The 27,240-nt window shown below is 41.9% G+C and overlaps 1 protein-coding gene across 4 annotated transcripts in view; it reads right to left on the bottom strand.

The window, feature by feature from the left end:
- LOC126248455 (thrombospondin type-1 domain-containing protein 7A-like) overlaps nucleotides 1-27,240 on the bottom strand; it is a 1,193,762-nt gene that overhangs the window by 800,709 nt on the left and 365,813 nt on the right. For 3 of the 4 annotated variants that reach the window (XM_049949448.1, XM_049949449.1, XM_049949450.1), the window contains exon 3: nucleotides 4,000-4,170. The exons of the other annotated variant lie outside the window; for it this stretch is intronic. In XM_049949448.1, coding sequence (XP_049805405.1) covers nucleotides 4,000-4,170 — 171 coding nt within the window. The remainder of the gene's footprint in view (nucleotides 1-3,999; nucleotides 4,171-27,240) is intronic. 4 annotated transcript variants of the gene reach the window in all.

Genomic DNA, 27,240 nt, shown 5'->3' with positions numbered 1-27,240 from the left:
ATCCACCGGCCCGTAGTGCGCCGGAATTATATGATCTGGGCGTAGACATATTGTGCCATATACCTCAGGAAACCCGTCAAGAACTTCTCGAATCCATGCAAAGCAGAATCACTGCTGTATTGCTTTCCAAAGTTGGACGAAAGCGCTACTGCGTAGATGGTCATTAAGTTTTGAGCCATCAGTGTGTGTTACAGCATACCCATATTTTCCAAGATGGTTAAATGTATATATGAGGTCATAATGAACACGCTACGGTCGCAGGTTCGAATCCTGCCCCGGGCATGGATGTGTGTGATGTCCTTAGGTTGGTTAGGTTTAATTAGTTCTAAGTTCTAGGCGACTGATGACCGCAGAAGTTAAGTCGCATAGTGCTCAGAGCCATTTGAACCATTTGAACCATAATGAACATAACCGAATAGTTTACTCGTCTAAGTTAAGAGACTTGTTTATATTGTTTTCTTCATGGTCATATACCACAGCATCGTTGAAACTCCGTTTCCCGTACATCCTACGATTCCTGTAGTCTGTGTCCCATGTTTCAACCATCCATGAATTGCTGTCGGCCTAAATCAGATCTAACATGTACCATTTTCTTTCTCTTATACTCTTCCTAACTACGCAAACCATTCTTCTAAAACCAGCAAGATGTTACCTGCAAGAATATACACGATTTGCTACAGATAATGTATCTTTTCTTTCTATGTGATGGGCCTTCATCTTGATAGCAATTCAAAGGTTCGTGTAAGAATGTGTCTGAGACTAGTATCTCTACCTTCGTGCACTGATCAATAAATACTTTGACGAACTATGAGTAAGAAGAAGAAAAGAAAGGAAAAGGCTAGAGATGGGAGTCATAATCTTGTTCATGTCCTGATATTTCGAAAATGGAGTAAAGGTAGGAATTTTGACTCTAATACATTTCGAAAACATACTTCCACGCAGCCATGAAGTTTCTTTAAGTTATAAAGACTTCAGAGCTCTGTGAAAGGATTCTTTCACTTGGTACTAGGTCACAGACTTATTATTAAGGTCACAGAACCTTAGTTTAGGTTTACTCTCTTGACATGTTTAAAATATACGTACTTACCGTTGAGGTCTGCCTGTACGTAGGCAGAAGAGTCCATTGCACATTAAGGAACAAACAGTAACATGTAACACAGTAAAAAAAGAAAGGAAGGCTTCTGGCACACAACATTTATTTGTAACTAAGTAAAGATAATGGATGTACAATTGGTTGATAAAGGTAAATGACATTTTCAGAGGAAACCATGCTTCAGTAACATGACTTTCAAAGAGGTCAACACAAATATCAAACAGAAAAATGTTAATCAAGTTTTAACATAAAAGTATATACATACTCAATCTAAACATAAACAAAACTCTTGCAAGAAGGTTGCAATTCTTCGAAGACAGTGCAAAACAAGATTGTTATGTACTTGCGTCCATTGTCAGTGTTGACCATTTTCCAGTTACTGCAGGGCAAGGGTGTTGAGGTCGGATGATTGTCGATCAGCGATATGCTTTATGTTCCTCATATCAACGAGGTCTATGTAGGGTGTTAAACAGTCCTTCTTGAAATATTACCTGTTGTGAATTACTGCTCGACTTAATGGGCTATTTTTGACACAAAAGATATAAACATTGTTGTCCTGCTTATAACAGAAGTGTATTCGACCAGATCACATAAAAACACACTATGATTACTAGTTTCATCATCAGATCATTGGTATAGAACTTTTTCTTCAACACAGACGTATGCTATTTAATTTGGTTAAAACTAGAAATAATTGTGTATTTTTATGCGATCTGGCCGACTAAACATCCGTAATACGAAAACCAACTGTGAGATCGACTCCAATACAGCTGACAATATCAGATAATCATCACAAAAAAGTTGAAAATAATTTTTCCTTTATTCCTTGTGCGAATCATATAACGTGACATTCAGACATATTAGATCCAGATCTCTGTTCGTTTACGACTCCTGTTTGAGCACACAGCTTTCTGGGTGTCATCCATCGCATGTTTCACGTCCGGGAAATACACCTGCTGTGATAATGATATTCTGGAGAAGCAGTAAAGAGAAGGAATATTACACCAAGTGCGAGGTTCTCAAGCTTTCAACTAGAGCATGTAGTTGCCGAGAACCGGTAGTGTGGAATTTCACGGAGAAGAAAACTGTCCAAGCAGACAACGAGGAAGTAGGAGAGGCACCTTTTAAAGTAACAAATACAAAAAATTATACGTAATATCTTAACTTAAAACCACAGTATGAGTGAAGGCGAAAGAAAAGCAGATCCATTGGGACAATTATGAGCAGCCGTGGAACAACCAAACGTTGTGATCAAGGCCATTTTTATTTGTGTGACTTGTCCTATATATGCCAACTGACAGAAAGAGGTTAGCCCGTCCAAGTCACTGATTTCGACTAGCGTCGGCCTTCTAGTTGGAAGTCACTCCACTACACTTCTGTTTGCGAAAAAAAAAAAATCCAAGTCAAAGATCATGACGCAAGATCTATTTAGAGTCAAGTGGAATCGTTAGATCAATTGTCAATTGAAAATATGTAACTTCTACTGGCACGTATCAGACCCACAGCTTTAGAGTTTTCGAGAAATCGAATAATTAGTGATTTCGATCCATTGCAGGTATATCTGAAGAAGAGGTCCCTTAAAAGCCACGGCAGTGACCCTGCGATACCCCACAGTTAACATCCTTCTGTTCTAGCCCGAGGGCGCGGAAATTGACTGTTCTGAAGGCGGACAGCAATGCGAAGGACCACGGCAACGCTTAGGAAAGATTTTATCTCCTAAAACATACGTTTGACTAATCTGAATGATTGATAATTCAATTTCTCGGAAACTTTCAGACTGCGAACACGATACGTATAAATAAAATGCGCTTAGTTTCAAGTATTCTAAAGATTCCACCTACCATGAAATGGATCACTTGTCATGAATCTTGATCTAGAATTTTTCGAAAACCAAAGCGGTCTGATCTAATGCTTTCCACACGAGCTACATTCGGGTGGCCTTCTACTAGTAAGGCGACGATGGTCGAAATCGGTGGGTCTGACCTCTCCTTATGCGCCATTGACACACATAAATGCGAACATTACGCAATACGAAAATATTTTCTCTATTAATCACTCGCTGGGATGATATGTGGACTTGGGGCACAACTCGAAAGATATTTTTCTGTGCCTAAAGTAATAAGAAAAGGGAAAAGTAAAGTAGTAATGAGATAAAGAATTAGGAAAATCTCCTTTGACTCAAATAATTTAATTAAAGAAGGTCAGAAAAATATTAAAGGTTTTCCTCAGTTCCAAAATGCACACCTTTAGGAAGCAAACGCTATAAGCCATCAAACTTTTCGTACAAATGTAAAGGCAAACGTATGGCTACACTGGAATTATACTACAAAAGTAGAAAATACAAAATTATTTCAATGCTGCAAGGAAACTGGTGTAGAGGGAATATTCTTGGTCTGTACATTCCGCACAAACGGGAGAGAGGGTCCTTGTTACAGCCAACATGCTTCGAACATCAAAGTGGTTGATAAAGGTATTAGGGGAGGTAAGTAGCTAGGAGTATAACAACAGTAAAAGCAATGCAGTGTTGAAGGGAGACAATGCCCGCACACAAACCTACAAAGAAAGCGGGATACCGGTAATGAAATTAAGCACAGGAATGTGAACGGAATGGAAGAGCGAGCGTGTAGTGCCTAACGAGGTATTACCATTCGCAAGCTGTCACCCGGAAAGTAGCTCATTTGCGAAAAAAATGCGGGTAACGCTGCAAAGCAACTCGGACAGAAAGGAAGGTAATGATATCGATAAAATCACAGAAGCAAGTTAGAAAGAAAAGAAACAGTGAAAGGAACGTCGCCACTGCTACAAGGGAAACAATTTCAAAGGGAAAAGAAAATTGTGTCGGGAGACAGATTTCATTGCGCACAAAGGGGAGAGCAGAAGGGAGTGTAGTAAGAGGCGAGGAATACCCTTCTGGTGGCCGCATTCGAGGATGCAGGCTGCTGCGGTGGCTGGCTGCATGGAACGGTCGCACTGGTACTCGAGCACGGCGCGGCCGTCGATGTGGGCGCACCACACCGTACGCCACTGCAAGCCGTCCCCGCACGAGCCAGTGTTGGGGAAGCAGGGGCCCCAGCCGCCTGCAACAGCGCCACACTCCCTGTTAACCAATCCATTCCTCCCACTCTCCAGCGACAATTCGGCCATAAAAATCGCTGAAATTACTCCAGCCTTGAAGTCGTGAACCTCGAGTGGCAATTCGATCTGGCAGACTAAATCTGGCGAGAGTTCTCTGTACGTTGTGTTTGTCGTAAGTCATAGCCCAACATTTGTTTGAAGGGTTTCTCTGCTGGGGCAACCCAGTAAGATCTAAAAGGGTGCTATTCATTGAGACTGAACCCATAGGCGAACTTGAATATTGGTAACTTATCTGAAACTTTGTGCTTGTGACGTGGCACATTATCTGCTTCACTATTAATAAAAAAAGGACAACATCGGTCTAATGCGTTGTGAAATGGTTTGTCCAAAAGCAATAAATAAAATAGATTAGAGAAATACCTGACACAGCTTATTTGCTGTAAATGATTTAGAGAATTACTCGACAGTTTCACAGAACATTTCACCGTTTGAAACTTCCTGGCAGATTAAAACTGTGTGCCTGACCGAGACTCGAACTCGAGAACTTTGCTTTACACGGGCAATTTCTTTGCCAACTTTTCTCCTTTTAGTCTACATTCTTCAAAAAGGGGGGAATGGTCCCCGGTGCATAGTGTGTAGGGGTCATTTTACATCGCCTGACCACAATGTCTCCGGCGCCAAACAGGAACATATTGAAGGGATAAATGATCACTGCAAAATATTCATTTATTTACTGACAAAAAATTACTCTTCCTCTTCCATGACATGTCTTGGTGAAGACTTTAAAAGAAGAAGGGACATGTACTACTTGCGTGAAAAAGAAAATAAACAAGAAGTAACACTTATGAAACACGCACATGCACCGTCGATACTTCGCGGACGCCGTCGCCTCATCTTCGTAGCATGATTCTCGTAGTGTCGTGTAGGCACCGTTATCTGTTCAAATCACCTACTTGTGAATGTGTCAAATTTATTTCCTGGCGCGAATGATCGAGCTACGGGGTGCGTCGTGAAAGATTCTCCGCAAGAAGTTCGAAAAGTACAGGTTGTGCTTAGGGTTCTTCACAATGGCACAATGACGATCGTTTAAATAGTTCCAAAATTCCATGAATCCTATAACACCACTTCCAAACAAATAATGAAGCGCGTGACCTCTGATTGCCGGCCGCTGTGACCGATCGGTTCTAGGCGCTTCGGTCCGGAACCGCGCTGCTGCTATGGTCGCAGGTTCGAATCCTGCCCCGGGCATGGATGTGTGTGATATCCTTATGTTAGTTAAGTTTAAGTAGTTCTTAATCTCTGGGACTGATGACCTCAGATGTTAAGATCCATAGTGCTTAGAGCCATTTGACCTCTGAACTATGTGATAGATTTGTGTTACATCCCCTGGTAATAAACAGCTTCCGGGTAGAGGAGAGTGCGTGAATCGACATAAACGGGTAAAACTCTTAAAAAGTGAGCCAACATTTGACGCAAAAAATACCATATCTCTTTCGCTGGCTCACAATGTAGCCAGTTGAAATGAAATGAAACGTGTGTGAATTCCTAAGGGAGAAAACGGCTGAGGTCATCGGTCCCTAGATTTACACACTACTTAAACTAACTTATGCTAAGAACAACACACACATGCCCGAGGGAGGTTAAAATTGGCTCTGAGCACTATGGGACTTAACTTATGAGCCGGCCGCTGGTGGCCGAGCGGTTCTGGCGCTACAGTCTGGAACCGCGCGACCGCTACGGTCGCAGGTTCGAATCCTGCCTCGGGCATGGATGTGTGTGTTGTCCTTAGGTTAGTTAGGTTTAAGTAGTTCTAAGTTCTAGGGGACTTATGACCTCAGCAGTTGAGTCCCATAGTGCACAGAGCCATTGGAACTTAACTTCTGAGGTCATCAGTCCCCTAGAACTTAGAACTACTTAAACTTAACTAACCTAAGGACATCACACACAGCCATGCCCGTGGCAGGATTCGAACCTGCGACCGTAGCGGTCCCGCGGTTCCAGACTGTAGCGCCTAGAACCGCTCGGCCACTCCGGCCGGCTCCCGAGGGAAGACTCGAACCTCCTGCGGGAGGGGCCGCGCAATCCGTGACATCTCGCCTCAAACCACGCGGCCACTCCGCGCAACGTAGCTGGTGTTTGTCTCTATCCTGACGTTGCAGTTCACACATAAAGGTGAATCGGCGAGATGGATCCCATGGTGTCTCTTTCGAGTAATCTGTTTTTTGTTCACCGGCACGTAGCGGATCGAACGTACGTCTGATTCTAGCGTTACCGCGTAAACAGTGCGCCATACTACATTCCAATGCACGGTACGATACGTCAATTCGACGACATCAGGCTACCGGTGCCGAAGTAGGGTGCGATAGACGTCATAGGCTTTTGGTAGGCGAGAGACAGGGAGAACGTTCCTTAGGCAGTCATGTTGTTGTTGTTGTGGTCTTCAGTCCTGAGACTGGTTTGATGCAGCTCTCCATACTACACTATCCTGTGCAAGCTTCTTCATCTCCCAGTCATATTCGAGGTAAATCCTCCCAAAATAGGAAAGTGGCACCGGTAACACAGTAAGCGCCACGGGAGGGCCAAGGGAAGATTGTGCCAGAGCCTCTATCAATAAGCCAGTGAGGTTGGTCGGGCATCACTGCCGAAGCTTTAGGTGCATATCAATGTATAGAGGGACTACTCGATCATGAAACCGACTGAGCTGCCCAAGCACGACTCACGACCCGTCCTCACAGCTTCATTTCCGCCTGCACTTTATCTCCTACCTTTCAAACTTCACAGAAGATCTCCCTCGAAAAATAGCTTCTGTGAAGTATGGAAAGTAGGAGACAAGGTATTGGCGGACGTATAGCTGTGAGGAGGGGGTCCTGAGTATGCTCTCGTACCTCACTCCATAGAACACTTGCCCGATAAAGGCTAAGGTCTCGAGTAGGAATATCAGTTGGGCACATAGTTTTCATTTTCCAGAATGTTTCATATCAGCGCTCACTCCGCTGCAGAGTGAAATCGCATTCTGGTTCTGACAGTGTTACCTTCTTTTTTGTTTCCAGGTTTTGTTCAGAAAGAATGATCTTATTAAAACATCATTTAATTTACGAGAGTCTTGTGTTATCTTAATGTCCTGAATTTAATATTTGATTCGAAGGTAACAATCTCGACAGTTACATATCACACCAATGTAGTTTTTTATGCGCAGAATTGTTAGTGCCTTGAAGAGATGAACTTTCTGACACTTCATTTAAATAGCTAGAGCAGCTGTTCGCTGAATATGGTAGAATATGGAAGAATGGTTCGATGAAGCTCTACACATTCGTCTATCCTGTGGAAGCATCTTCATATATGCACAGCTAGTGTCACCTGCACCCACACAAACTTGGTCATTGTAGTGAATCCTTAACCTCCCTGCACTGTTTTTATATTCCTCACATCTCTTCATAGCCAGGTCCACTTCCGCTTAATTTCTTGTGCCGTAGGCCGTAGAGTTGTGTGTTCCTCAGCTTAATCCTAACAATACCAATACATTTCTCATAGCACGCATTACCAGTTTTGGTGGTGGTGGTGGTGTGGGGGGGGGGGGGTACATTATGCCCATCCGAAAAAGAATTTTAAAAATCTAAATTCGTTAACTCTTGTTGACTTACTTTAGCACCATAGTTTTTAAAGAGGTGCTGATGTTTTAGTTGCGTCTATAAAACGAAACAATCTTTTAGCACATTCTTAGCAACATAAACACATTTTCAGTAACGTGCACTACCGAGGGTTGGTACTATATGCCAACTCTAAAAATATTTAAGAAATGGAAAATTTCGTTAATTGCTGTTGACTTTTACTCACAACATATTTTTTAAAGAGATACTGATGTGGAAGTATGGTTCTGAACCTGAAAATATTTAATATATGAGAATTGTTGGGTAAGAGATAACTACTGCTGAGACTAAAATTTTTGGTTTACGTTTAACTTAAAAATTTGAAACATTTATGGAATCAGGTAGAAGAACTCATTAGAAATAATATTTTTTTTTCAAAATTTTAAAATATAAAGTAACTGTATAGATTACAGTATTTTCTCTCATTTGCTCGAAGAAAGAGAAAGTGATTACTGCGAAGGTTTTGCTAAAAATTCCTTTCTTCTGGTTCCGAGTAAAGATTGAACCTTAAATCCTGTCAGATATTTCTTACTTTTTCGGTTGCTACAGACGTATTGTGTAGCCAAAAGTTTCTTTACACCCACTGCTGTTATTTCTAAAGATGATAGCCTCAGCTGCCTGTTAATGTAATCTTTAATTTTCTGCGAAAGGTTTCACTTGCATCTGATTATCTGGAGGTGGAATTTTCTTGTCAGTGAAATGGTCCAGCTCGTAACTCAGTCTAAAGAAATTCGATTGAGGGATAAGGTTGGGAATTTGGGCAGGGTAGTTCAGTAAATTCAAGTATTTTCTCTGAAACTAGGTATGATGGTCATTGTGCATTATTTATTTAAATCAATGCCTGCATTTCGATGATGAAAACTGAGACCTATAGGCTCACCAATGACTGTAGTTTCACTTGCCTCTGTACAGGATTGCTCTTCAAAATTTGGAAGTAGTGTTCGGCACCCGGTTCATACAGTGCGCTTTAAAGTTTTGCGATCTCTAAGGACCTGGGCACATGTGGAGAGTGAAAAATCACTCTAATAGGACTTCGATGTCGTACGTCCCAACCAGCACGTTATATCTGGACTCACTCAGTTCTCTCCCTCGAATCACTATTACAAAAATACGCCTATGACGTTGAAGAATTACTACTGCGCTTCTGTAGACTCGAACACATACACTAACTTCACACAGTAACTTTCTGTTGCATAGTGTATCTCATTGCGTTGTTGCAGATATTGGTTTCTTCTGTGGCCACAGCATAACCCGGTACACCGGCCTTATGTAAGGGGCCAGGTCGTGGGATGTGCTGTGCCCACAGAAATACTGCGGTAAATCCATTCCGTGGAAAGTTGGAATACAGACCAGCCGGTTGCTTTAGTTTTCAGATCGTCCTGCATAATGGATGTTGTTAGCCAACGCATTTTTGGTATACGTAAAAGAGACTCCGTTTTTCATTTGATTTCCTCTGTACGTAGGAAAGCCCCAGTTTTGGTTTGCTTGTAACTGTTTTCGAATATATGTTCCACAGCTTATTTCCGCTGAAGTGCATTTTTAATTACTTTGTGAGTTTTCGGTATTATCAACGTGCATAAATCAGGTTTTAATAAATTTCCTAACTGTTATATACTTGAAAAATCTTTTTTACTCCGAAAGAGAAACGTCAAATTTATCAGAATAACATGAACTTTCGATCTCCTCGTAATGCATGGAAGGAACTTTTACATATTATAGTAGCAGGTTTATAATGGTACACACAATTTTTGCCACCTTCTGCTGACATTTTACGTGGTGAAAATCAAATGGCGATGGGGCCTTCTACCTCTCTATACAGAGCGTCCGAGTCACAGTTTATAATCCTGTACTATCTACAAAATTTTCAGCCTGACTACTCAGAAGTGAGGATATAGTGACCGGAAATGAATACGCAGTTTTATATTGAAATAAACAACATAAAACTCTCGGAAACACGTTGGGACACTTTAATGATCGCCGTATATTGTCCTAATATTGCTATGTATAATAAGAATGACTACCGGCCAATAGTAGCTGAAATGTTTCGCAACGCTTCTTACGATGGGTCGGGCCCCTGGTAAATGACACAGGATTGATATGTAATTGGGAACGGACTTAAATCACAGGCCAAAATACTTTTGCCTACGTAATACTACTGTCAATGTTTATTGTCGCCGACCGCTGTGGCCGAGCAGTTCTAGGCGCTTCAGTCCGGAACTGCGAGACTGCTACGGTCGCAGGTTCGAATCCTGCCTCAGGCATGGATATGTATGATGTCCTTAGGTTAGTTAGGTTTAAGTAGTTCTAAGTTCTATGGGACTGATGACCTCAGATATTAAGTCCCACAGTGCTCAGAGCCATTTGAACCATTTGTTTATTGTCGTCTGCAAATATAGGAAAGAAAAAACCTGAGAGAAATTCTGCTATATACACTGCACCCTTGCAAGAGTCGTCAGGCGTATTTTTCTCGTGTTTCGGCAGATATATGAAATTTCGTTTTTGCAATGGGCAGCTGGAGTCAACCTGAACAAATATTGCTCATCTCTTTCAAGCGACGCCCATTGTCGACGGTTTATTGCCTGTTACAAACAAAATTATTTTGGAAATGGAAATTTACGTGGTCATTTGATAGAACAGTCACAAATGACTCCATTGGGATATTAGTTTTATCGATACTTGTCAGCGGGGGCCGCGAGGGGTAGCGGCTCGGTCTTAGGCGTCCTGTCACGATTAGCGCGGCTTCCCCCGTCGAAGATTCGAGTCCTCCCTCGGGCATAGGTGTGTGTTATCCTTAGCGTAAGTTAGTTTAATTTAGACTAAGTAGTGTGTAAGCTTAGGGACGATGACCTCAGCAGTTTGGTCCCATTTGGTTAACGGTGACATTATAAGACGAAGAGAAACCAATACACCATCATCGACTCTCGTGCAGCCCTGGCCTTCGCAGACTGCTACCGCCATAGAGCAGCACTGCACCGTCTCTCCTGGAGTACTGGTCACCATTCGTGTTTCTCTGTCCCTGTTAGTGCACATCGACAAAACAAATGTCGTACTAGACTAATTTTGGACCGCTCTATCGATTGGACATGAAAAATTCCACTTTAAAAGTAATTTTGTTTATAACTGTGAAGAAATCGACGATTTATGTCGACATTGGATGCCGCATGAAAGACATGATGAGCAATATTTTTTTGGCCTGATTGCAGCTACAAACTACAAAAATGAAACGGAAAATGTATGACGAAACACCAGCGAAAATTCTCCTGTCGACTCTTAGGAGAAACAACCGGTATATACAGTAAACAGGGTGTAACAAGAGTATGGGTCAATATTCAGGGATGTTACAGGAACGCTTATTTGAAAAAAGCTTCATATGGGCATATGTCCTATTCAAAATGGTTATTTTTATTTGCATGTGCTCTGACCAAAACGTCACACATCTTCACTAATGAAGAATATGCTGATACGACCTACGTTTACGGCTTCTGGGACTGAAAGACTCCTGCTGCTGTCGAACAATACCGTCAGCGCTTTCCGACACATCGAATTCCTGATCTAAAGTGTTAAGCAGAGATTTCAGCACAGTGCGTGAAACACGTTTTCTTAAAAGTTCCTATTTTTCTTCTGAACGTGGAGATCGACAACCTGTGCAGGAACACCAAAACATTGTTGAAATGGTACAGCGTAGTCCTATTACCAGCACTCAACGATTTTCTGCTCTTATCATTGTCCCACGAATGTGTTTTGCTTCAAACGATCGTTCCTGGCATACCCCTAAATATTTACCATTCCTCTTGGGAAACCTTGTATGCCACCCAACGTAGGATTTTATCTTCGAAAAATTCAATAGCATAAAGCAATTAACAGAAATGAGGCAATGATGCTGGTGGCGAACTCCCAGGCGCAGGTTGCTGAGACGAGACCCATCGCTCTGACGATAGTCCACAGCTCACCGATAATACACGATGGAAGACTGTTTAAGCCACAGAAGACACAGAACCCAGCAGAGTCGAGGACTCGGGGTTAACTGATTCTGGAAAAGTTGTTCGAAAACTACGCATTGCTCAGGAATAATTTTAGAACAAATACTCTCTGGCAAGCGGGTATTTTTCAGCATGGGAAAGAGAGTTCTATTCAAGAGAAATGAATATTGGTAACACATAATTTTACTGGCGAGACGAAAAAACGAAGCTAGCTAACCAAGCTTTAGGGCTCACCATGAATTTGGCGGAACGCCACGGGAGGTACACACTTACTGTAGAAGATTTCGCTGCTTCAAGAGATTTGAGACACTTCATCACTCAAGGGTTTGTTCGGGAACATAATTGTTAAATATCTGTATCTAACACTGGAGCTAAATGCCTGGTCCAATACATCCGACCTGTCATCATGAGTAAAGAAAATCCAGCGTCCGGATATGCGGCGGTCTCACATACAGTAAATAGCTTGACCCGCGCAGTCCCTGGTGGTGGTATGCACTGAAGTTATACTGCAGTTAACCTGTCAAGCTTATGGTTTTCTCAGAGAAATAATTAACATACAGAAATCTACTCAGAGATTATCACTTATAGAATCTGAATATTATTGGTTAATTAAGTAGCTTTTAAAAGGGAAACTACAATTGATTTAGCAGTGGTCCATAGGAGACAAAGTTCGTGGAAACAAAAGCAACTATAATGAATTGTAATTAAATTCCTACACTGGAGCTTCTAATTAGTTTATTTTTAATGGTTACGATTTATGGACGCAAACACTTGTAACTAATTAATGCAATTAACATAAATTACCTTATGAAGCCAGACAGCATTAAAAATACATTATCATGTAAATGAGGAACATGTCATGAAAGTAAGAAATTTCTCACTACAAGAATTTCGCGGCAGTGCAACATAGCTCATTCACTCCTCATCCTTGTCACAGCGATTGCGGGCGTGTCCAGATCGGATTTTAATTGTTTTTCCAGTAAGTAATATAAAATTAGCTTTCTTTTACTTATGAGTCACAGAACCACCTCATCAAATAGGCAGAAATGATGTTTTAAGAGCCTGTACGAACTCTGGGAACACTGAGATACCCAAAAGCATCGGTATCACAGTCAGTCCCACAAAATAATTCGATCCCTCCCGGGTGTTTTCGAAATTAAAGGCTAGAGGACACTAAGAAGAAGAAAGAGACGATAAGAAAGTGAAAATACTTTTGCACTGAAAATATTAAGGTTCTAGAGATTTGCATGACATGAGGCAAGTAGTAAATATTTTTTGCATATTTCGTGTTCGTTCACTGGAGCCGTAATAGAAGCATAGATTGCTAATCCACAACATCGGGCTCATCCTACAGTCCCTAAATTATCTTCGAATGGAGCAAAGATACTTTAAATTAACAATATTTATTAAACTGATTCAAGATTCTTAAACCTTAACGAAATCGAACTCCAGGAAATTCAGTACACCTTTGTGAAGCGAAAATTATACTCTAATGTTTGTAAGCGGCATCTGTAACATGCTGCCATTGTTACCAGAAGCTTTTTTTATAACATCGTGACAAGGCGGTGCTCGATTTACTGTTTTCTGGGCCGAATTAAAGTTCTGGGAGAAATGTCCTTAGCAGAATTTTTGCGGAGGAGCGCTCTGGCATATAGCTCTAGATCACCACATTATACGTCAGCATTAACGTCTATAACACAAACCTCTTCATAGACTTCAGCAGGGAGAAAGCTTCCTGGCGATCTGTCACTCAGATGGCTGATTTAATCTAAACTGTCGCTCTCGTCCCCTCAGAGAAAAATAACATGTGTCGTAATTTCGAATTTTACTCTTTATACGGATTCCCTTTTACACTTCTACATGACAATACAAACAAAACACTACACGTCATAGGGACCACCTATACGTCAGGCACATCATTCAGAGGTCAGAAGCAAATAATGGATATCCAGTCCTTTAGAGTATTATTCTCGACAGCAGAGCGGTACTACCGGTTACTTGAAATGGCCATTGATAAGCGTAGGATGACTCTAAGTTTCACTTGGCATTTGGCAGCAGAGTTAAGTCTCTGACCTTCAGAGCGTCTCGTCGAAAGAGCAACTACCCTAACACCATGAGCTCATTATCGCTTCCTTCTTGTTTCGAAAATATGCCCAGTTCTGATAGTATCTTTGCTTTCTCTTCGTTCAGTCATTCATCTCCTGGATCTGAGACCATTTTTGATGACGAGATTCAATTTCTCCACAGTTTCGTCTCTTCATTTTGCTCCTCATAGCTTCAAGATGTTGGACCGAAACAAGGAGCTCCACAAAACTATAATAATATACTTCATATGCACTATACATCCCATCGGACAAACTACGAATGCCGGCCGGGGTGGCCGAACGGTTCTAGGCGCTACAGTCTGGAACCGCGCGACCGCTACGGTCGCAGGTTCAAATCCTGCCTAGGGCATGGATGTGTGTGATGTCCCTAGGTTAGTTAGGTTTAAGTAGTTCTAAGTTCTAGGGGACTGATGACCTTAGAAGTTAAGTCTCATAGTGCTCAGAGCCATTTGAGCCATTCAGCCAAACTACGAATGAATTACTTTTTGTATCAGGAGTACTAGCTTTCTGTCCGAGGACTGTTTTTCTGAGTATTTCAAACATGACTGCTCATTGATTGTGCAGAATGATTCTGGAATTAAAGCATCAACTATCTGTCCATAATACCGAAGCTTCCGTAGTTGGTAGCTTTTAATGATTATTGTTCCACACAAAACTGTTCATTATAGTTAGAGACACACTTCTTACTCTATTTCACTGAATCTTTGTTGTATGTCAACACTAAATATTAGACAGAAATAACCAAATGAGATGGCTCATGGACTTGCATGTGGGAGCAAGGTTGTTCAAATCCACGTCCGGTCATTCAGATTTACGTTTCCAGCGGTTTAAAAAAATCATATAAGACCAGTGCTGGGATGGACCTTTCGAAGTGGCTGCGGTCGAAAACCTTGCCTATTCTTCCCTAATCCTATCTGGCGCTCCGTCTCTAATAAACATTTCTCCGACGGGTCTTTGAACCCTAATCTTACTTCCTTTGTTTTGTGCAAATCAACATCAGTTGGCTCAAGGAACTAGATATGAATAATTGATTAGTTAAGGAAAACAAAAATGCTTCCACTCAGTGAGGTCTAATAGCTGTCGAAAACGTCTGTCATAAATTCTTGGTCAACAAAGTCTTAGTAGATGTAATTGTGTATCAGGTTTCATTAAGCCAGCGATCAGCAGAGAAACAAAACTTCAACTCTTTCGCTGGGGAACATCGCATATAAAGTTCCCTATCCGGATAGGTCATTTAGATTAGAGCATAAATAAAATATATTTAAAAAAAGCTACTACGGCATTATAAGGCGCACACAATTCCTACTACATGAGCATTTTATCTCAAGTGGCACCGACCACCTGCGTTGGTAAGTAAGTTCAGCAGATAACTAAATCAAGCTCAGGTCCTTATCAACACAGATATTTTCAGTTTCGTTCCCGAAGGACACAGAGTCCGAGAGTGGTGGCGTTGCCTCATCCGTGATTGTCTGTGAGATGCATTACTCAACATGGGAACCCCATTTCAGAAACAAGGAGTAACTATCACTGTTACCTCACTGAACAAATGTAAGAAAACGCAAGATCCGCTGAATATCCACTAATTTAATCTAACTTATATTACGACCTGAAGATGAATAAACTGGAGGAAGTTCCGATCTTACAGGTAACAGAACGACTTGTGGGAACACTTGCTGTTCCGTGTCACGAATACATCACTTATCCAACAACAAAACAAACATATCCCATGATTCTAAGCACAACTAACTTATCCTCAGACACGAGAGAGATGTTTGACTTAACGAGCCACGCGTACGCCAGGAGAAATGAAATTCCCGATCTGAAAAAGATCTACAGGTTCTAGTTCAGCCTCAAGGCATAGTATATGTGAACTGCACGCAGACTGTATCGAAGTGTCTCTACATCAGGGCCCTGTAGGGTGTTAGATTCCTACAGTTGAAAGTAATGGAAAGCACTTTAGCGCAGAGTTGAAGTCGGGCCGTTTACTACATTTCGCTCAAGGAGTAGAAATGATAACTGGACTTTTCAACTCCATGGCTGCACTACTTACGTTTAGTGTCAATGTTCTGGTCAGAAAAATCACTCACCTCTGGTCCCACCATACGTGAGAATGGGATTTAGGCTATAGCTTCATTTTACGCCCTGTATTTGCATATATAGAACAATGTTTGACTGCAGTGAGCGATGTTGTTAAGCTACCACTAACGACGAACATAAGCGCAAGGTACATCAACTGGCACATTCGGTCGCCAGAGGCTTCCAGCCTGAAAGAGTCCTCGAGCAGTAGACCCCACTTGTAATTAATAGATCATGTCAACGACCCAATTATGCGAAAGCGCCAGCGGTAGGTTTAACTTTTGAATGTAGTTTCCATCAAGAAATTACTGATCAGATGTAAAATACGGATAGTTATATACTATAAATCGGGGTAACATTTTACCAGTTAGGGTACCTTAGCGACACTTACAATTTTTTTTTCAATTGGCTGCTGCTACACCTACTTGCATTACTTTCTACTAAAAGTAACAGTTTATTACCTCTGTGCTTTCTCGTTAGTATTTCACTTGTCTCTCCAAATTCCTAAAAGCTCTGACATTTGTGATTTCCCTTTAATTGCTCTGACTGTGAAGAGAGCTTCTGGCGACAGAGCATTAGATCCCGGAAAAATTCCTTGTTTTCTAAGACTGGCCGAAAGTTATCTTGAGTGAATGTGTAACTTTGTACTAGCATTAAAATTGAAACTTTACTCTAACAGGGAACAGTTTGTATACATTTTCACTTTTCCAAGCATTCATTAAGTATAGGCGTAAATGTTACAATGTCTGTTGGGATGTGTTATTTATTCTGTGTCCAGTACTTTTAAAAATGGTAAAAAGTAGTACAAAGTCACCACGATTAAATGTCAGTGACATGTTGTGTAACGTTCTCCTCGAGAAGGGCTTAATCTGCACAAGGCAAACTCACTGGAGAAAAACAAACTAAACTGAAGATAAAGTATGGGACAGGCCACATAGACCGTTGTTGGAGCGGATAAAAGTATCACCAGCGATGACTCTATTGTGTCCGACACGGTACTCGTCTGCAGACTCTTAACTACGATACGAGCATACGGAATAGGTTTCCAGATGCATGAGTGGTTCGAAGACGTAATAAGTAATAGAACCCAGTACGTTGTTCTCGACGGCGAGTGTTCATCAATGACAAGGGTACCATGAAGTGTGTCGTAGCGAAGAGTGACAGCCCCGCTCTTATTACCTATCTGACTGGCAGGATGAGCAGCAATCCGTGGCTATTTGCTGATGACAGTGTGATGTACAGGAAGGTGTCGTCCTTGAGTGGCTTTGGGAGGATACAAGATGACTTAGACAAAATTTCTAGTTGGTGCGATGGATGACAGTTTGCTCTAGACGTAAAAGGTAAATGCATATGAGAGGGAAAAACCATCCCACAATGTTCTAATACAGCATTAGTAGTGTGCTGCTTGCATACACAGTCACTTGGATTAAATATCTAGACGTAAGTTGTAAGGAGACAGGAAATGAAACAAGCACGTATGGACGGTAATAGGGAATGTGAAAGGTCGACTAGAATTTATTGGGAGAATTCTAGGAAAATGTGACTCATCTATAAAGGAGATCACGTATAGAACAGTGCCGCCCAGTCTTGAATATTGATGCAGTCTTTGGGATGCCCAGTAGACCAGATTAAAAGAATACCTCGAAGCAATTCAGAGGCGGGGCGCCAGATTTGTCACCTGTAGGTTCAATCAACAGACGAGTATATCGGAGATGCTTCTTGAACTCAAATAGAAATACCTGCTGGGAAGACGACTTTCTTTTCGTGTAGCACTGCTGAGAAACTTTAGGAAACAAGCATTTGCAACAGGGAACGAAATGACAAATAGTGGTTCGAGGTGCTTCCTGCTAAGCATCTTTTGACGACTTGGGAAGTATGTATGTAGATGTACATGTAGAAAAGATGAAGACACTGAGTAACTACTGAATTAACTCTTCCTTTACTTACCACAAATTTCCAAACTTACAGAATGCCACGATAACATTCCCTCGACCATAACGTTCCGTCTTCCGGCCTGCTGGATCCTTCCGACTATTGTTGCAGGGCCGTACACGCCCACGGCCGTCTGTCCGATGAAGCGAAAAACGTGCTTCACCTGAAAAGGCCTCCTGTCGCCACACTGTGGATGTCCAGTTACGGTACTGGTGCGCAGTTTCCAGCCTTTGTCGCCTATGAACAGCAGTCAGCATGGGTGCCTGCTGCAGAGGCCCATACGCAACAACGTTCGCTGAAAGATCGTTGAGGAGACATTGTTGGTAGCCCCTTGCTACATCTGAGCGGTCAGCTGCTCAACATTTTCACGTCTATTCGCCTGCACACATCTCCGCAGCCGTCGTTAACGCCTGTCAGCTATGGGCGGTTGTGCACCACAGTGGCCTCAGCACTGGCTTTCGACAACACAGTTTTACCATGCTCGGTATATTTCAACCACTGTGGGATGCAAGCAGTTCACAATAATAGCCGATTCGAAAATGCTTCTACTCTTGGACGGAAAACCAATAATCATGCCCTTTTGGACGACGGATAAATCGCGCTGTTTTTGCATTACAACAGCAACTGCACTATTGTTCGCGTCCTTCCAACACACTTTATGTACCCTCCATTGCTAGTGCTGCCACCTGCCGTCTCTGAGCGATTATTGGAAGTTGACGCCGAATATAGGAGGTGGTTTCATTTATGTGACTGGACCGTGTAAATGTAAATGGTAGCCAAGCCGGGAGATAGCGCTATTGTATTTGACCACGAACGGCACCTGTGCATCGTCGTCAGTTCGTCGTAAGTGTCAATCGTGGTCAGAGTAGAGTTCTGTGTAGTTGTGAGTGCATTATGTCGTAGCTAAGTAAATTAGAAGGTAGGAAAATTTATGATGCTGGTATGGTGGATGCTTGCGAAGCCAAGGTAGCCGAAGTGTTTGTTGTTTCAAGAGGTACTGTATTGAAGATTTATACAGTCTGAACGGAAAGCGGAAAAACATCATCCCTTAAGTCAGAACGCGGAAGAAAGTGTGTGTTAAGTGATCGTGACCGTCGGTCATTGAAGAGGACTGCGACGAATAATAAGAGGACGACAGCTGCAAAAGTCACTGCCGAACTGAATGTCGCAATCGAGAACCGTGTCATCACCAAATCGACACGATAGGAGCTTTATAAATCGTGGATTGGAGGGCGAGGTGGAATTCCAAATACCCGTAACAGGAGAACGTGGTGCCGCAGCCATAAAATATGGAGTATGGAGCAATGGAAGAAAATGTGATGAGTCTTGTTCCACACAATTTCCAAAGTCTGGTCGAGTTTACTTCACAAGAACGGAATATTGCGCAGGTTGGTCAGCCATATTGGGGGATCCATGGAGCCCATGGTTACTCTGTATGGTCGCTTATCTTCCAAAGATTATGTGGCAACAGTGGGTGATCAAGTCCTCTTCATGATACAATATTTGTTCTCCAATGGTGATGATGTTTTCTAAGAGAACAGGATCCCTGTTCATAAAGCTCGCATCTTCAAGAACTCGTTTTTTGAGAACGAGGATGAGTTGTGTCATCTACCCTGGCCACCACAGTCGCCTGATATCAGCATTATAGCGGCTTTGTGGTCTACTGCTGAGAGAAGAGTGAGAGGTCGCTGTGCGCCTCCATCATTGTTGCCTGAACTTGCCACTCGAAAGCCTCCGAGCCAACGAAACCATACAACTTCACTTTTTTGTTTTATAACTCGGTACCGACATACTCCATTGCACTTACGTGAAATCCAGCGACAAGAGATGCTGTAATAAAATTCTCTAGATTTTTGAGCCGGAGAACATGTATTTAAATGTTCTAGACACGCACATCACAGTCGTGCATGTACAGGATGTCTCTCCTAAGAGACGTCAGGCGTATATTCCATTCTGTTGCAGAGGATATTTGCAATTTCGCTTTTTCGTTGTGTAACTGGAGTCAGTACAAACAAATAGGCTCATCACGTCTTTCGTGTGACGCCCGTTGTCGACGGACAGCGTCGATTTGTTTCCAGTTGCAGAAAAAACGATTTTTAAAGCGCAGTTTTACTTGCCCATCCGAAAGAGCGGTCATAGGTTAGTTTAGTGCGTGATCTACCCGCCTTATCTTCAGCATTCTTCTGTAGCACCACATTTCGAAAGCTTCTATTCTCTTCTTGTCCAAACTATTTATCGTCCATGTTTCACTTCCATACATGGCTACACTCCATACAAATACTTTCAGAAATGACTTCCTGACACTTAAATCTATACTCGATGTTAACAAATTTCTCTTCTTCAGAAACGATTTCCTTGCCATTGCCAGTCTACATTTTATATCCTCTCTACTTCGACCATCAACAGTTATTTTACTCCCTAAATAGCAAAACTCCTTTACTACTTTAAGTGTCTCATTTCCTAATCTAATTCCTTCAGCATCACCCGATTTAATTTGACTACATTCCATTATCCTCGTTTTGCTTTTGTTGATGTTCATCTTATATCCTCCTTTCAAGACACTGTCCATTCCGTTCAACAGCTCTTCCAAGTCCTTTGCTGTCTCTGACAGAATTACAATGGCATCGGCGAACCTCAAAGTTTTAACTTCTTCTCCATGAATTTTAATACCTACTCCGAACTTTTCTTTTGTTTCCTTTACTGCTTGCTCAATATACAGATTGAATAACATCGGGGAGAGGCTACAACCCTGTCTCACTCCTTTCCCAACCACTGCTTCCCTTTCATGCCCCTCGACTCTTATAACTGCCATCTGGTTTCTGTACAAATTGTAAATAGCCTTTCGCTCCCTGTATTTTACACCTGCCACCTTCAGAATTTGAAAGAGAGTATCCCAGTTAACATTGTCAAAAGCTTTCTCTAAGTCTACAAATGCTAGAAACGTATGTTTGCCTTTTCTTAATCTTTCTTCTAAGATGAGTCGTAAGGTTAGTATTGCCTCACGTGTTCCAACATTTCTACGGAATCCAAACTGATCTTCCCCGAGGTCCGCTTCTACCAGTTTTTCCATTCGACTGTAAAGAATTCGCGTTAGTATTTTGCAGCTGTGACTTATTAAACTGATAGTTCGGTAATTTTCACTTCTGTCAACACCTGCTTTCTTTGGGATTGGAATTATTATATTCTTCTTGAAGTCTGAGGGTGTTTCGCCTGTCTCATACATCGTGCTCACCAGATGGTAGAGTATTGTCATGACTGGCTCCCCCGAGGCCATTAGTAGTTCTAATGGAATGTTGTCTACTCCCGGGGCCTTGTTTCGACTCAGGTCTTTCAGTGCTCTGTCAAACTCTTCACGCAGTATCTTATCTCCGATTTCGTGTTCATCTACATCCTCTTCCATTTCCATAATATTGACCTCAAGTACATTGCCCTTGTATAAACCCTCTATATACTCCTTCCACCTTTCTGCCTTCCCTTCTTTGCTTAGAACTGGGTTGCCATCTGAGCTCTTGATATTCATACAAGTGGTTCTCTTCTCTCCAAAGGTCTCTTTAATTTTCCTGTAGGCAGTATCTATCTTACCGCTTGTGGGACAAACCTCTACATCCTTACATTTGTCATCTAGCCATCCCTGCTTAGCCATTTTGCACTTCCTGTCGATCTCATTTTTGAGACGTTTGTATTCCTTTTTGCCTGCTTCATTTACTGCATTTTTATATTTTCTCCTTTCAACAATTAAATTCAATATTTCTTCTGTTACCCAAGGATTTCTATTAGCCCTCGTCTTTTGACCTACTTGATCGTCTGCTGCCTTCACTACTACATCCCTCAGAGCTACCCATTCTTCTTCTACTGTATTTCTTTCCCCCATTCCTGTCAATTGTTCCCTTATGCTCTCCCTGAAACTCTCTACAACGTCTGATACTTTCAGTTTATCCAGGTCCCATCTCCTTAAATTCCCACCTTTTTGCAGTTTCTTCAGTTTCAATAACCAATAGATTGTTTCATAACCAATAGATTGTGGTCAGAATCCACATCTGCCCCTGGAAATGTCTTACAATTTAAAACCTGGTTCCTAAATCTCTGTCTTACCATTATATAATCTATCTGATACCTTTTAGTATCTCCAGGATTCTTCCAGGTATACTACCTTCTTTTATGATTCTTGAACCAAGTATTAGTTATGATTAAGTTATGCTCTGTGCAAAGTTCTACAAGGCGGCTTCCTCTTTCAATTCTTCCCCCCAATCCATATTCACCTACTATGTTTCCTCCTCTCCCTTTTCCTACTGACGAATTCCAGTCACCCATGACTATTAAATTTTCGTCTCCCTTCACTACCTGAATAATTTCTTTTATCTCGTCATACATTTCATCAATTTCTTCATTATCTGCAGAGCTAGTTGGCATATAAACTTGTACTACTGTAGTAGGCATGGGCTTTGTGTCTATCTTGGCCACAATAATGCGTTCACTATGCTGTTTGTAGTAGCTAACCCGCACTCCTATTTTTTATTCATTATTAAACATACTCCTGCGTTACATATATTTGCCGAAACACTAGAGAAAATGCGTCTGATGACTCTCAGGAAAGACACCCTGTAAATTCAGACAGTCATTGGTTTAAAGTGTATCGGTGGTTAGTAGTTAATGGATGACAATAATATTATCTTCGAACTCTTCCATTTGGTCCGTGTTTGCATAGAAAAACAGTAATATCAGAAACTGAGTCCGCCTTGATGGATGATAATTTAGTTGTAGATTCATAAGTAACAATATCTGTAGTTCACGTGGTTTAACAACCCACAAGAGAAATACATTAGACAGTAAAGGCGCAGATTATAGTAGAAAATAGTACTAGTCCCCGTTTAGTTAGTGAAAGCCTTTTTCCACCACGCTATTAACCAGCACATTACATATATGGTTTCCTTTTATTTGCTATGATTATTGTTACTGAACCTGATCATTAGGTAGTAATTACCTTTGTCAGTAACAATGTATTTCTTGTGGTTTGTATTGTTGTTCTTGTATATATTCCGATTATTATTTATGTATTCACAATACTATGTAATTATCATTGACAATCAGTTTCTAATTTGATATTGTATCGAAACGTGCAACTCTACGATGGATCAGAGAAAAGTACAAATTCCCGACATAATGTCTTTTCCTAGCAGCCGTTATCACAGTCAGAGAATATATACACTGCTGGCCACCGTAAATGCAACACCCTGAAGGAAGCATCCGAATCAAGTGAAATTTACACCATGGGTTTGCAGCGATGAGATATGCAACTGATTAGAATTTCAGCGCAGACGCACATCACGCGCGCCTGTGGCGCCACCTCATAGCGCCATTTAAGGCTTGGCGATTTCGACGGGTGTACGTTCGGCTCGTGTGTTTACCTTGTGGTTGTTTCACAAGACGATCAGTTATGCCTCGTAGACAACAGCGAACATCGTTTGATCAAGTATCCGAGTTCGACAGATGAAGGATAGTGGCTTACCGAGATTGTGGATTATCATACAGAGAAATCGCTGGTCGTGTTGGACGAAACCAAACAACTGTAATGCGGATATGTGACCGTTGGATGCAGGAGGGTACGACGGACCGACGTGGTCGATCGCATTCACCTCGGTGCACCACTGCACGTGCTGATAGGCAAATTGTGCGCATGGCAGTGACGGATCGCTCAGTGACATCCCGAACCATAGCACAGCACATTGCGTCTGTAACGCATCATCCAGTGTCTGCGCGCACCATTCGACGCTGTTTACAGCAGAGTGGTCTGTCCGCAAGACGTCCATTGCTTCGTCTACCATTGACGCAGAACCACAGACGTCTCCGTCGCCAATGGTGTGATGACAGACGGATGTGGACGGCAGAATGGAATGACGTTGTCTTTACTGACGAGGCACGCTTCTGTCTGCAGCACCACGATGGTCGGATTCGAGTGTGGAGACACCGTGGAGAAAGGATGCTGGACAGCTGCATTATGCACCGCCACACTGGTCTTGCACCGGGTATTATGGTATGGGACGGTATTGGATATTACTCTCGCACGCCTCTAGTACGCATTGCCGGTACTTTAAATAGCCGGAGCTACATATCCGAGGTGCTGGAGCCAGTTGTCCTTCCTTACCTTCAGGGCTCAGTCACAGCCATATTTTAACTGGATAATGCGCGACCACACGTGGCACGCATTGTCCAAAGGTTCTTCGTCAATAACCAGATTGAATTGCTTCCCTGGCCGGCTCGCTCTCCGGATCTTTCGCCGATAGAAAACATGTGGTCCATGGTTGCTCAACGAGTGACCCAGATTACATCCCCAGCTGCTACACCAGATGATCTTTGGCAACGTGTGGAAGATGCTTGGGCTGCTGTACCCCAAGAACACATCCAACGTCTCTTTGACTCAATGCCGAGACGTGTGGCAGCGGTGATCTCCAACAATGGCGGCTACTCTGGCTACTGATTCTGGCAGGAACCACATGTCACAGACGTCTGTAAACGTAATCATTTGATACTTGGTCAACATGTTATCTACAAAATAAATCTTGTTGTGCTACCTCTTGTCTTTTTTGGTGTTGCATTTACGGTGTCCAGCAGTGTATGTTCTAGTCTATAGTCGCAACAGTAACCAAGTAGATGGTTAGAGAAAATAAAAGGAGGCTATGAAATACAAAATATAAAGAAAGTTTTCGTTGCTACTGTAACACCGCAGCTCGCTCGATTCCCATCGTGTTTTGTATTATATTCAGCTCGAAAATGGTTCCTTGAAGCTTTGTTTTCGTTGTGTATTCCTGGTGGTACACTCTTAACAGTTTTTAAAACAATAACACGCTGTTTTGCTGGTAAGCGTTTTTGATCAGCGTATCGGTGCAAGAGACTTGTGAGTTTTTGTGTTTGTTTGCTTTTAAATTGAACGTTGTGGAATTTTCCTCAAGAATGCCTGAAAATATATTTCCGAGATACGCAACCCTTATACATAGTCCATACTTCACATCTGCAGTGCAACATAAGAAGAATGGATACAATCCGCCTGTGTTCCCTTATTTACTGCCCGTCTTTTAACGTGCGCGCGCAAATTCCTTCGCGAAGGAAGCGGTAGAAAGACCTCGCTGCATATGAAATGGAATCTTCCCACCTTTTGTTTCCATTGTCTTCAAAGCCGCACAAACGGCCTACAGAATGGAAAACCCGCAATCTGTCTCTCTAAAGAAACACGAGGGAAGACATGGTACCGAGTCATATGCGTACTAGGGTAGCTATCTTTGGCACAAAGAAAGTAGTCGTAGCAGTTTCTTGACATATCAAATTATCCATTATGCTGTACGAAAGATACATCCACAATTGGTATTACTACTATAGTGAGATACCCAGTGTTTTAGAGGCTTTATTTTTGCAGGTGATAGATAGTAAAATTACTTCTAGCAAATTTGTCTTAAATGACTGACTATGACAAATGATTTAGCAGAGATTTGTAAAACACGATCAACGATTCGCATTATATGACTTTTGAACAAAGAAGGAGAAACAGGATTAACGCTGTGGAAATAATGTATCAGTATCGCATCTGTATACATATGATTCTGGAGTTACGGTAACATTTTCTTCTCTTGCAGAAACTTTTGATATTACCACTGTCAAAAAGAAAGAACACCTACATTCTACTGAAGGCAATAGCGGAAGAGGTGTTCGTCCCAAAGGGAATACAAAATGCTTACGGTGCCATGCTACTGTTCATAAAGTGAGAAGATAACTATAATCTTGTGCAATAAAATTAGTGGAAGCTTGATAAGAGATAGTAGATTATATATAAAAATTCTACATTGGAATGTAAAGGAAACTTTCATTGCTATAGTGGAGAGTACATACTGAAAAATAATGCTTGAGGATAAAGAATATAAAATCTACTAGGCAAGACATACAGACCTCAAAGAAACCTAATGATGAAGGCCTTATGACGTGAACATTGGCCCAAAGCATTGAATGGTTGTTTTAATAAGCTACATTTTTATTTGACATGTGGTACAACGTTGTACCAAACACATTTTTCAAAAATACAGATCTCAGAAGAAAAATTATATCTATATCTAAATATCGGGCAACGAGACTTTACGTATTCTTCCGACATCTAGTAGGATGCGCTGATGCAATTGAAAAGAGGCAATCCATTTCGTTATTCTTAAACGCATACCCATATGACTGAAGCTACAGTGCATTTATTTCATAATGTGTGGATACAAAGGAAGAAGGATGGAAATATGTCAGAAGGCCAGTACATTAATGATCTATTGGTGCATGTCAACATCTTCCATAATTCGTTCAATGCTATCAGCCGGGAAACGTTTTTATGACTTTGAGTGTAGCAACTACACTGTCCATTACCGAAACTCCAGGTCTGACGGTGATGGATCAACCTGACACTTTCCGCAGCTCCACAATCTGTGATGTATATCTCGAACTCTGTTAGCAGTCGGGTGCAGTGGTATCATGGAAGCATAAAATCCCTGCGTAGCATTTAGACTTCTCTTTGATGTTAATAACTGCGTTACTGAACAACCTTAAATCATAGTCTTTGCCACGTTTTTCCTATTCGGCTCTGTGATATACGAGGGTTGGAAATTAATTAGTGGCAACTATTTATTCACAACCGATACAAAAGAGTTACATGTTTACTCCTGTTACTGTCCCTCAGAGTAGTCACCAGCGTTGTGCAGAATCCGTTGCCAGCGATGTGGAAGGCGTAGTATACCGTTACCAGAGCATGTTTTGTTGATGGTGCGAATGGAGCGATCTGCTATCTGTCGAATCTCTGGAACAGTTCTGAAGAGAATCCCACGAAGTGGCTTCTTCATCTTCGGAATCAAATCAAAGTCACAAGGACTTAACTCCGGGGAGTATGGTGGATGGTACAGTACTTCCTAGTCCCATCGACCGAACAGAGCAGCCACAGATTGTGCTGTATGCGCCCGCGGATTTGTCGTACAAAATGATGGGTGGGTTGCGCAGAAAGTGACGCGGCTTCTTTCACAAAGCTGGTCGCAGTTGATGCTCCAAAAACGAACAGTAATACTGTGCATTGACAGTCTGCCGTGGAGGAAAGTAATGCATTAGGATAACACCATCACAGTCGTACACGAGAATCACCACAGCTTTAGACAGCTCCATTCCACCATCAAGAGAACGGGCTCTGTTAACGGTATGCTACGCCTTCCACATCGCTGGCAACGGGTTATTACACAACGCTGGTGACTACATTGTAGGACAGTAACAGGTGCAAACATGTAACTCTTTGGTATCGGTTGTGAATAAATAGTTGCCACTAT

This window comes from Schistocerca nitens, chromosome 3 (genome assembly GCF_023898315.1).
Source record: "Schistocerca nitens isolate TAMUIC-IGC-003100 chromosome 3, iqSchNite1.1, whole genome shotgun sequence".
Lineage (NCBI taxonomy): Eukaryota > Metazoa > Arthropoda > Insecta > Orthoptera > Acrididae > Schistocerca > Schistocerca nitens.
This window is presented reverse-complemented; position numbering and strand designations above follow the sequence as displayed.